Genomic DNA, 12,473 nt, shown 5'->3' with positions numbered 1-12,473 from the left:
TATGGTCACCTTCCTAATTTAAATCACCATTTTTTTTTTCCTTTCCAGAAGATGTTTTAGGCCAAAAAAAAAAAAAAAGTTAATTAATAAACACTTTTGGCACAAAATGCCTTACGCCACTATTTTAGGAAGGCGACGATATGCAAACGCACGCTTTTATTTTGAAAAGCCCCACATGTTTGGATGCTTTTGAGGGTAAAGTGGTGCACCGAGCTGTACTCACGCTGGTGGGGTGGACCAGCGGCAGCGGCAGCAGCGACAGCGGGATGAACACCACCACGATCAGTTTCCTGGCCCTCCACAGCTTCCTGAACACGTCCATCCTGGCTGCGGCCTCCAGCCTCATGGGGCACCCGGAACTCTGGCTCGGAGCGGACACGGGTCGGCGGGAAACCGGGCGTGAGGGAATAACCAGCCGGCCGACGAGGTGAGCCTGGGTCCACCTGAGGGAGCGCAAAGTTCTGGTTCGGCTGTGCGCATTTACGCACAAGAACCCAGGCGGCAGCGGCAGCGGCTGGTCCTGCGTGTTTCCACAGTGAGGTGAGGTGAGAGGAGAGGGCCAGTCAAGTTACTCCAGCTTTCCTTCCTTGGGTCTGGCGCTCAGGTGAAGCTGCGGGAGTTTTTATCGGGCTGCATAGGTATGCTAATTAGCTTCCATGTTGCCCCACCTTCATTGGCTGAGACCTCACCAATCAGGGTGGCTGGAAAGGTTTGATGAAGGCAGTGTGCAAGATCTCCAGATTAATTAGGCTAATGCAGATGGACGCTACTTTAGGATTACATTAACATGTTTTTTTTTTTTACAATTATAACTTAAAGGGAAAATGTTAGGTATAACACGTGTTTTTTTTCCTCTTTCATTTTAATATTGTTATAACATTGTGACTTTTTACTCCACTTATTAAGATCCACTTATTAAACTTTGCTAAATACAGCAAGATTAAAAAAAAAAAAAAAGAACGTTCTTGTTTTTGTTGCTAAGAGGAATCTAAAAACATTTGAATAACCAACAAAATATAAGAACAAAAAACTTAGTTTAAAATAGTTACTAAACCAACTATATCTTATATTGCCCCCCCCCCCCCCTCACTTATAATAATTTGTTGTTTTTTACTTTTTTTCATAAAATATTACATGTCACATTTATTGCTGGGCAGGCAAAATGAATTTATACCAAAATTATTTTTTGCATTTTCAAAGATACATGATTTTAACTTGCAGTTGAAGAGGTTTGGACACCACTGACCAAGATTGTTGTATTTTTACAAGTTAAGTTTGTTTGAATGATTTATATTTGAAGTTCAAAGTGGCTTTAAGCTCTGCTGCAGAACTGAGAAGTTCGTCAGATTGTGAGATGTGTTGACAGTTTTAGCAAAGAAGGGACTTGTTGAAGTTTTTTGTACGTTGGGCAAAAAAAAGATCTTTGATTACGATATAGATAGTCCAAGAAATCTGAGAAGTTATTCAGACAAAGCAAACGCCGAAGATTACAAACTTTCAGCCTGGAGGCAGAGAACTGAAATAAATTCTTCCTTAGAACGAAAATGCAGCTACATTTAAGATTTGATGCTGTTTTGTCGCAGAATACCTCAGTTATACGGTGGCATCTGTGTTTGACGGATGGTCAAAATACATTTTATACAGTTATTTTATTGAAAAACATTTGGACTAACAATCAGAAATAAGTTCAGTGTTTTCACATTCAATGGTGACATCAAGAGCCCACATTTAAAGAATGTGGGCTCCAGTCACATATGTAATCATTTTTATTACATGACATTGGATTTTTTATTTTTTTTTTAAGATTTAATAAAAAATGAAACTACATACATCAGCAGGTATGAAGTGATGCATTGTAGGTTTAATTCGTCCCCGATACCAATAACTCTGTGTTGTATAACTTCACAATTTTCAAATATTTTTAATAAATATTGCTAAATTCATAACAATCCTAAATTAATACAACTCACATGATTTGGCATTTTATTGTACAGTACAATATTTGTGAAATACACATTCAAGGAAAAAAACGGAAAATAAAAATCTTTAGTTGCGCCCCGTAAAATTGCCGCCCTGGGCTAGCGCCCTGTCAGCCCTTTATAAAGTCTGACCCAGGCAGCAGAGCAAAGGAAGCAGTCAGAGTGGATGGGAAAATGAATGGAGATAAATGCTGAGTTTGTTCTATTTTGATTTGATCGATTGATAAGTTTTCTGTTGCTTTGGAACAGAAAACCTCCAAAGCTAATCTGCTAATGGCAGAATTCGTCTGCCATTAGCAGATGAATCCCTAATGGCAACAATAACACATCTTTAAAAATAAGGAAAAACACACATAATATCCAACCACGGGAGCAGAAAATCTATTCTAACCTGTTCTCCAAAACCAGAGAGAAATCTCGCCTCAAAATGCAGGATTGTATCCAGTGGAACAGTACTGCTCTCTGGTGGATAAACAGCGTCAGTGCAGGAAGGTACGTTTTTTTCCAGACAACTTCCCAGTCTAATGTTCCTGCTGGCAGTTAAAAACTTTCATCAAATTCATCTCAACGAAATTTGCTTTGTTATTTATTTACTTATTTCTTTATCTTCTGGACTATTGGTGCTCTAGGAAAGCGAGTTTTACTTCCAGTTTTGACTTCTAAAAATATGGAGAGAAAGACAGGAATATGAATATTCAAAAAGTCATCCCAAGTTTATTTCTTTCTACAAACGATTAGACATTTGTTTCTGAACTTTTAGGTTTGTGTGTTACAGGTTACATTTCAAATAACTAAAGCAAAAGACGCCAATAGAATATCACAAAAACGCTTAGTATTTCAGGCAGTAAAAATATTTTATTATACAGATTTATTTCAACTCTAGTGAAATATTTCAAGCCTTTATTCTGTATAATTTTGTTGATTATGGCTTGTAGAAAATGAAAACCCACAATACAACATCTCAGACAAGTAGAATAGTGTGAAAAAGGTTTAACGTTGAGTGGAAGGAAAAGGTGTGTATCAGCAACAGGGACAACCACAACAACCACAAGAAAAATCCATTCAAGAGATTCACATCTAGAGACGAGGAATGGAACTACAGATGTGGCATTCCTCGTCTCAAGCCTCTCCTGAATCCGAGACTGTCAGAAGTGATTTACCTCCTGGGCTGAGGAGACTTCTTAGTCTAGAAAGGAACAAGTGGAGAGGTTAGAAAAGTCCCCCGCCTTCCTCTACATGTGTTACCCCACGTCTGGCTGTCTAGGTCTAATCTGATGCAGCTGATTGCCTTCCAAATCAGTGTCAAAGCTGCATGGAGTCACTCAAAGCCAGGATCTTCACCCAAATCCTCAGACGGCCGATTAACAGACAGTTCTGTGTTTGGTATTCAAGATGTTAGAGACTACAACAGCAGCCTCTGGTTCTAAAATCTTCTTCCATTTCTCCATCACACTTGTCTCTTCACAAGCATTTCTGAAGAGAGATCTCCAATGCATCGATCGACCGTTGGGACAGCATGTCTTTTATTACGTTTGCGATCAACAAACAGCTCTCAAGAACACCTAATGTGGTATTTTCTTGCTGAGGATGCTTTCCCAGGAGCTCCTCTGATTTGCATCAGGCCACTACCCGCTGGCCTTCCAATCCTTTCCATCATCCTGACCTCATCATCCTGAGGCTTTGTCACAGCGGGAGTCGCAGTCAGCCGCTTTAGACCCAGGCGGTGTGCAGAAAGCAAGTTTTTAAGGCTGTATTCAATCAAAGGAAATTTTTTTCCCCTGTCTACAGACCCCAGCTGTGAAGCAGCAAGACCCTGAGATCTCCTTAATGTTCCTGTAATTAAAGGTTTAGTGAGAGTAATGGGTGGACTTGGTTTGACCTGACGTTGAGGCAGATTTGAGCAAGGAAGTCTCGATCGAGGCATGGAATCGAGATGAAGCTGGAAATGACTCAACTTTTCTCGCATTAATCCCAAAGATTCAACCGCTCTTCACAATTTAACACATGATTAATCCTAGGATTATTATCTCAGAAAATGTTTTCACTACCAAGGCAGAAAGAAATCTATTGGTGGAACAACGTGGACATTCATCACATTGAATGAACCTTGACCTGTACTAGGTTTAGCAGTGCCGAATCGTCCTCATGGGTGAATTTTTTCACCTAGCAGTCTTCTTGGCCCTAATGTTCCAATCACTGTGGAACCAAATAGACCTGGACTCACCAGGCGACAGCTTTTAGGATTTGTGTCATTGTCCAGTCTGTCCCAGAGACAGAGAAAGTCCTGTCTTGACCACCTTTTATAAATTAGTGAAGAAGTATATCACAATATTGTTTCACTGAATGTTAGTGAAACTTAACATGGGGATGTGAGGGAGTCCACTGAGACTATTTCCCATCTTGGAAAGTCTTAAGACGTCAATTTTGACATTAGAAAACGTCTGATGTTTGTGAGAACAAACTGTGCAGCCAAACATTTTTCCATCACCCCAAAATCAAGAACATGTCTTTAAAAGGACAGTTGGCTTAAATCTCACCAGAAAAGACTTTGAAAGTAAACTCAGAAATGCATTGTTTTCCACATTTTATCCATTTAATACACTTGATTTTCTGCCAGTTCACTGGAGCACTGAGTAAATCGAGAAAGGTGTTGATGTAGCTCAGTTGTACCCAAAGTCATATTCCAGGTTTACTTTGAAATAAGGTAACCTTACGAGGCATCACTTTCAGTTCTCTATTCTGTCTCCACTTGGAACTGCTTTCCAAATTCAAACGTGTGTAAATATTTTTGACTTATTGTCAAAACTATACTTTTCTGATTTTCATTAAGTAGAATCGAAGGTGATCGTCTGCAAAGAAAAGCGCTTTTCTGGGGAAAATTAGCAGACAGGATTTCTTTTTTTTTATATTAAGTTCAAATGAAATTGAACGTTGGATTTGAACATTGCAGTGTCATAGACGAAATAAAGAACAAATATCTCTCCTTAGTTTTAAAGAAGAGCTAGCATACTACTTAATGCTAATACGAATGGCAAAGGTTTGAATACTCCAAGAGATGACTACTCTTTGCCCAGAGATTAGAAAAGTTGCATTTCCATACTAGTAAAAGACAATAAATAAATAAAAAGGCATTTAATACAATAAAAGTATATCGTTTTTTTTGTTTCAAAACAAAAAACTTATTACTGTCTCAAAGAAACTTATTCTGCTAGTAAGTGACCATGTCCTTTTTATTCGGTTTTATAAGTTATGTCAGTACTGATTCAACAAGAAATCAAAATACACATTTAATTTAGTTTATTGAGCCTTAGCAACAAAACGAAAGCCAGATCTACCTCAAATCCTTCACTTTCTTTATAAACACAGGCAGAAAGAAGCTTGCAGACAGATTAGCAGAATATCAAACACATGAGCATATGCAGTGCAGTCAGTGGCTTTTTGGATTATGTAACGGTATTCAGCAGGTTCTAAGATGTCACACAGAGGTTTAGGCTGATATTGTCAGAGCGGCAGATTGCTGTTGTGAACATCCAGGCAGATAAACTGCTGATATTAGTCATTCTGGCTCCTCTGTGCAAACTTATCGCTTTACTGCTCATCATGACAGATTGAGTGTGTTTCTTCGCCTGGTCAGTAAGATCAGAAGACTGTCTGACGTTTTGAGTGCAGAACATGATTTGACATGAATTGTTCTGAAAGTGAGTGTTTCACTTGGAAATACATCTGGTCTTTGATTTTTATTTTATTTTATTTTTAAAGCTGTTTTTCTCAAGGTGAATGCCAAAACTTCGGCATCGCATTTGAAATATTAACTCCATTTCTACAGAAACAAAATGCAGACCAGCTGTTAACGTTACACTTTATGAGCTTCTCTTCGTTCCACGACTTATTTCTGATTTACATTGATGTTTGTACTTGACGTTTAAACAAAGGTGTGTAGAATTATTCTATCCATGAGGGATGCACTGATAGACGATATTTCCAGATATCAAATATATTCTTTATTTTCCCCCCCAACACTTTGGACACTGTGTAAAAATCCCTGAAACACAAACAGCAACAATAACAACTGTTGTTCCCATTGACCCAATTTTACTTATCGGACCAATACCAATAAAAATAATGATCAACATCGGCCGATACCGATGTATTGTGTATCCCTTAAATCCATAGAAGCCTACACATTTCTGTTTAGAAAGTAGGATTTTGTGGTGTAAAAAATAAAATGCATTAATCATGAATCATTTTAGAACTTGGACAGGACAGGGATGTCTGTGAATCCGGGAGGAAGGTTAGTTCCTCCAAGCAGTGGGTTAGTTTGTGCGTCAGCTCAGGAAAACAGACCTTGCACCTGCAGCTGAAGAGGGAAGAGCTGAACAGGTTCTTGGGGAAAGGTTATTGTGTGACGATTTGGGCGGGGTAGTCTCTTGATTAAAACTGTTGTTGGGGGTAAAATCTCTGATCACTTCGGGCGTTTTGCTGTCAGAAGTGTGACCCCTAAGATATTCAATTCAATATGAGTAATTTTACCTCGCTGACTCTTTGTGCTGGTTTAATCCTTCACATACGAATCTAGGGGAGGTTTACTGATCTTAGCAACATTCAATAGTTCTAGTTATGTAAGACTAATGCGCAGGGCCGGATTTAGGAGGATGGGGGCCCCTGGGCTAGAGTCAAAAAAAAAAAAATATATATATATATATATATATATATATATATATATATATATATATATATATATATTTTTGTATGTGTTTTGTTTTAGAGGATGAGCAGAAAATGACCGAACAGTAAGTTTTGACAACTTACAACTTTAATAAGCCAGTTGTCACAAACTACAAACAACTCTGAACTCTTTTCTAGAAAGACTAAACCACATGTTGGGGTTGAAACTAGAATATGATGCTTGCATCACAAAATAAAATCACTGAATAGTTATTGTTGCCTGGACTTCAACACAAACTATAAAACAGATTGAGTGCAAGAAAGTGCAATGCTCAAATATACTTTTACAAAGCAAAGCGAGTAAAACAATATTTATACAAATATCCCCAGCATTTACGAGTCCATATAAGTACAAGTGGAATATATCAAAACTCAAACTTTTTCTTTGGTTTTAAAGTTCTTGGTAAATAGTGGAGGAAATAAATGTCAAAAAAGTGCTTCTCTGCCAGTCAGACGGAACATGGATATAAACAATATCTTCTGGAAAAAAGAGATCAGGCATACTGTAGTTTTCAGAGAATATCCTGACCCAGGTAAGTCCAAAGTGCTGCCCTCTGAAGGATTTTTTACAGCCCCCGGTTCTCAATAAAAGCAAATGAACAATTTTCATCTTCTAGACCAAGGTTTTTACAGAGAACATCTTGAAAAACACGAAGAACAAAATACAGATTTCCATTTATTAATGACACTTTTGCATTCAACTTCTTTGTAGGAACTCGAACCACAAACACGACCTACATTTACTCAAGAAGAAGAAAGATATGAGGGTTTCCCTGAACCTGCATTTCCATATTTCTCTATGTGAGACTTCAGAAAAGGATCAAACTCGCTGATTAACTCCAGTATTCCCAGATAATTCCCCATTATCAGTTCTTCCAAATTTGTCACTGGCTCCTCTCAGAGCCAGTCCCCTCTCTGCTAAAAACTTGACAACAGACACAACTCTTCTCAACCCTTCAGTCCAATATGAACACTCTGATTCAAATTGTTTCTGCAGTTCTGTGTCTATCCTCCCGCTGGCTGCTGCAAGTGAAACATATGTCAGCGTTGCTTTTCTACGATGTTCGCTGTTTTCGTGCTCTCTCATGCGTTCAGTTTCGTGCTTCCAGTCACTGAAACCAGTTTCAAAGTTTGACTGAGTATTAGCATTGCTGAAAATGCGGCATGCAAAATAAAACGCAGCTCCGGTGGATGGAGAGTAGAGCAGCCACGGTCTTTCGATGTACTCACCATTTAACATCTTGCGTTTAAAGTGAGATTTGGAGAAGTGACGCTTTTGATGCTTGTCCACCCGTCCTGATGCTCGAAAGCCAACATTCATATTTTGACAGCTCTCCGGTCCTCGCTCAGCCCAGTAAGCTCGCACGGACTCGTCAATTTCCCCCCAATGCGCCGGATCGGTACTGGACGGATCCACAGTCGCCTTTCCATCTGCGGAAGAAAATCCCGCTTCCACCGACTCTGACTCCACAGACGCCAGTCCAGCCACCGACTCAGTCACGGTTAAAGGTTCTGGCTGGATCTTAGTGCCGGTGTTAGCATAGCTAAGGGTTCGAGTAGCGGGGGATGATGATGTTTCTGCTCCATCTCCGCTAACAGGTTGAAAAAAGCCTGTCAGTTTAGGCATTTTGTTTGGCGCGATGCTCTTTTTCTTTTCTCTTCCTTCTTTTCTGCGCTCCGCTGTCATATTTTCTGTTGTCCGCCATTGTAAAATAATATTCCCTTGACGCTCCTCCTCCCCAATGCGTAAGATGCGTCAAAAGTGGACCAATAACAAGCAAGCATTCAAGATGGACGTTTGCCAGAACAAATTGGAACATTTTTCATCGGTGCTGGCAAAATCATCGTAGTCATTGATTAATTTCTGACACTATCCATTCACAAAAATATAAAACATCCTTCGGGGCCCCCGAAATGCCGGGGCCCCGGGCTGCAGCCCCGGTAAGCCCCTGCTAAAATCCGGCCCAGCCGACAGGACTCGCTATGAAGCCCTGGAGGTCAGCCTGGAGACCAACGGGACTTGCCACGAACCCCTGGAGGTCAGCCTGGAGACCGACAGGACTCGCTATGACTGCCCCGGAGCCTGACAGGACTCGTTACGAAGCTCTGGAGGTCAGCCGGGAGACCAACGGGACTTGCCACGAACCCCTGGAGGCAGGCTGCGAGACCGACAGGACTCGCTATGAAGCCCTGGAGGTCAGCCTGGAGACCGACAGGACTCGTTACGAAGCTCTGGAGGCAGGTCGCGAGACCAACAGGACTCGCTACTAATCCCTGAGGTCAGCCCGGAAACCAACAAGACTTGTTATGAAACCCCGAAGGCAGTCCGGGAGACCGACAGGACTCGTTACGAAGCCCTGGAGGTCAGCCTGGAGACCAACGGGGCTCGCTACAAAGCCCTGGAGGCAGGCCGGGAGACTGACAGGACTCGTTACGAAGCTCTGGAGGCAGGCCAGGAGACACTGCTGGCCCCAAGCATCTCATCTGACGCCTAACTAAAATAAAAACAAAACTAGAGTTCATAATATAACTCTATGATCTGGCGACAAAGGAGACCAGAATTCGATGGCCTCAAGTTCCCGTGGCACCGCAGTCCTGCGGGCCTCAAACTCTCCTGCCAACATCTTTCAAGCGTTAAGCTCTTCCGCCATCAACCCCCAAGTGTCAAGCTTCCCCTGACACCGCAGTCCTGTTGTCCTCAAGCTTTTCTGCCATCGATAAAAGCTTGGAGCCCTCATGACACTTCTTTATTTAGAACTTCAATCTTTCATACCAATACCTGAGAGTGTCAATACACATTTTCAGAAGTTTATTGGAGAAGCCTCCGATCACACGACTCAATACAGGCGGCTGCACCTGTGGCTGGTCTGAAACTGATTGAATGTCTTCGTGGGTTTCCTCTGATGGCTGCTGGTTCAGCTGTTCCATTCTGACCCTCAGGCAATGGCTCAGCTCTACCACTTTAAGCTGCAGGTCAGTGCTCATATTCTCAAAGATGGTGCTTTTCTCCTCCAGGGCGGCTTTTTCCATCTCCAAGGCTGTGATTATTTCCTCCAATGCAGTGCTTTTTTGATTCAGTGCTGTGATCCTCTGCTTCAGGTTGGTGTTTACCTGCTCCAAGTAGGTGCATCTCTGCTCAAAGGAGGTTCTTCTCTGCTCATAGTAGACGTTTTCCGACTCCAAGATGATGTTTATCTGTCTGAAAACTGAGTTTTCCTTCTTCAGGACTTTTTTTCTCTTTTCCAAGGCTGTGTTTTTCTGCAGCAGGGTGGTGTTTTCCTGCTTCAGGGCGATGTTGTCCTGCTCCAGGGTGTTCATTTTTGTCTCAATCGAGGGTCTTTCCTGCTTGAATAAAGTGTTTTCCTTCTCCAAGATGGTGTTCACCTGGTTGAAAAAGAAGTTTTCCTCCTTCAGGTCATTGTTTTCCTTTGCCAAGGCAGTGTATTTCCGCCCCAGGGTGGTGATTTTCTGCTGCAGAGCAGTCTTTTCCGTCTCCAGGGTGGTGTTCTCCTGCTTCAGGTTATTTTTTTCCTTTTCTAAGGCAGTCTTTTGCTTCTCCAGGACAGTGTTTTTCAGATCCATGTCGGTGGTTTTCTGCTCCAGTATGTCGTTATCCTCCTTTAAAGCTCTGTTTATGTCGAGCAGTTTTTTTAATTCCTCATCTTTCTCCTGAAGCAGCTTGTCTTTATCATGTGTAGCTTTTTCCATGTTGACAACTTTTATCTTCAGCTCCTCGTAGCTCAGCTCCTTCTGAGTCTCTCTAGCTGAAGTCTGTTGGTCAGAATCAGAACACGACGCTTTACTGCTCTGATTCATTGTTAATCTGTTTAGTCTGAACAAATCCAAAAGCTGTTCCTTTATTATTATCTTGAAATGCTTTCGTTGTCAATCTCTAGTTCGGATACAATCCTTCTACTTCCTCTCTCTCTTTCTTCTGCAATGGTTGTGACCGTAGAGTTCAAGAGTGCTGCGTTGTGATGCAAAGTGTGCATCACTCTTTGTGACATCAATTTGTGTGATGTCACAAATTGATGTCACTACCTCAGCAGAACAACTAGAAAACTGCTGAAGTTTGAATAAAAACAAACTTTATGGCTGAATGCAGCTCAGCTTAGCTGATGGCTATAGAAGACAGTTGAGCTGGTAACATATCACCAAGGCTTAAATCCACACTTGGGAGACAGCGGCTCTTGAGGACAATGGACTGGCACAGCAGGGTGCGAGGGCCAACGGTCAAACGGAAACATTGTGCCCAAAAACAGAAAAAGGGGAAACGGGCGGGCCGGTTGACCCAGCTGATGCATATAGGAAGCCACCAAGTCCGACTCTCTTTCTGGCCATTACCCGCTCACTGGATAAGAAAATGGACAACCTCTCTCTAGCTAAGCAAGGTTGGTGGAATCAAATAATGTTCTCACTCTTTGGTAACCTAGCAACTCACTCATTCTTTGGTTACCTAGCAACAGCCTGTTGAGTCACTTTCGCAGCTTTCAGCCTTACCATAATTAGACTATTTCTGTGTTTAAAATCCTTTTAATTAGTTATTATTTAGGATTATTTTCTGAGAAATTGAGTTTGATTAGTTTGAATGTAATCACTGAAATTCGTGGTTTGGGTAATGTTATCATTAGCCGAATCTATATGAGTTACAACAACATTTAATTTCCCTTTGGGATCAGTAAAGTTGAATTTTGAAGGCAAAATTTTACCAAGTATTTTTTTTTTTGTCCAGTTTCTAGTGAAAATATCTTAGTACGCTTAAAATAAGACAAAACTGACCAATAAGCGACTTTTAAGCAAGACATAGAAGCTTGTTTAAGTAAATAATTCCTTAAAATTGCTGAAGAATTATTAGTTCCATTGACAGAATATGATACTTAAAACAAAACATTTTTCTCCAGTTATAAGTGAAATAATCTGCCAATGGAACTAGTATTTTTTCCATCAATATTAAGGAATTAAAACAAGCTCCTATATCTTCCTGAAAAGTTACTCATAATTTAGTTGTGTCTTATCTTAAATGTACTAAGATGTTTGCAGAACAAACTGGACCAAAACTACTTGGTGAGATTTTGTGTTTGTGCAGTGAGGGAGCTGAAAACAATCGGAACTCATTTTTATTTCCTAAAGATGTGAAAAATGATGCGAAATTCTGCACTAAAATAGAGCGTACTGAAGTTCATAGTTATAATGTGTTTGGATTTGTATTAATATGATTAATATGTCAGTTATTAATTGGAAGAACAAACACCCAAACAACCATGTCTTATTGACGAAGAGAGGAGTTAACATAGTTAAAGAGTTTGTGAAAAAACAATTAAGTCCCATGTCATGGAGGGGGAACACATTTTGTCAAGTGGCTAAAATATATGGTTCCCCCCCCAAGTAAGTTTGATAAATAAAGAGTAAATATTACTAAATTCACAGGATTTGTTGCTGATGAAGAGAGGACTAAGAACAGTTAAAGAGATTGTGAGAAAAATAATGATCTCCCATGTTGTGTGTGGGGAACAGGTGATTTCAGGCAGCTGAAATATGTGGTAAAATAGCGTAAACAGAGAAAATAGCACTTTTATTGTGATTAGTTTTAGTTGTTGCTTAATGTAAGTGGTGTCTGAATAACAGTCAGTAAATGGATACATTTTAATTTACAATTTTTTTTTCAGAGCAGTTTATGTGTCTGAGGGGTTTTGATGGCATGCAATGATAAAAAGTATTTTTTTTTAAAATATTTTGTGATAACTGCTATGAAATGGCAGTAAAGTATTT

General features: G+C 40.4%; 2 protein-coding genes across 6 annotated transcripts in view; one reads left to right on the top strand and one right to left on the bottom strand.

Moving 5' to 3' along the window:
* slc13a4 (solute carrier family 13 member 4) overlaps positions 1–8,700 on the bottom strand; it is a 34,460-nt gene extending 25,760 nt beyond the window's left edge. The window contains exon 1 of one of the 2 annotated variants that reach the window (XM_032589573.1): positions 7,935–8,700. In XM_032589573.1, coding sequence (XP_032445464.1) covers positions 7,935–7,937 — 3 coding nt within the window. In that variant the 5' untranslated portion in view covers positions 7,938–8,700. Of the gene's footprint in view, positions 1–223; positions 347–7,934 lie in introns of those variants that run through there. The other variant, XM_032589571.1, reaches the window with a different exon arrangement.
* LOC116736808 (sushi domain-containing protein 3) overlaps positions 1–12,473 on the top strand; it is a 41,800-nt gene that overhangs the window by 244 nt on the left and 29,083 nt on the right. Inside the window, exon 1 of one of the 4 annotated variants that reach the window (XM_032589595.1) lies at positions 317–427. The exons of 2 other annotated variants lie outside the window; for them this stretch is intronic. The gene's annotated coding sequence lies outside the window, so the exon portion shown is untranslated. Of the gene's footprint in view, positions 1–316; positions 428–12,473 lie in introns of those variants that run through there. One more of the 4 variants, XM_032589593.1, reaches the window with a different exon arrangement.

Source organism: Xiphophorus hellerii, chromosome 17 (genome assembly GCF_003331165.1).
Source record: "Xiphophorus hellerii strain 12219 chromosome 17, Xiphophorus_hellerii-4.1, whole genome shotgun sequence".
NCBI classification, from domain to species: domain Eukaryota; kingdom Metazoa; phylum Chordata; class Actinopteri; order Cyprinodontiformes; family Poeciliidae; genus Xiphophorus; species Xiphophorus hellerii.
This window is presented reverse-complemented; position numbering and strand designations above follow the sequence as displayed.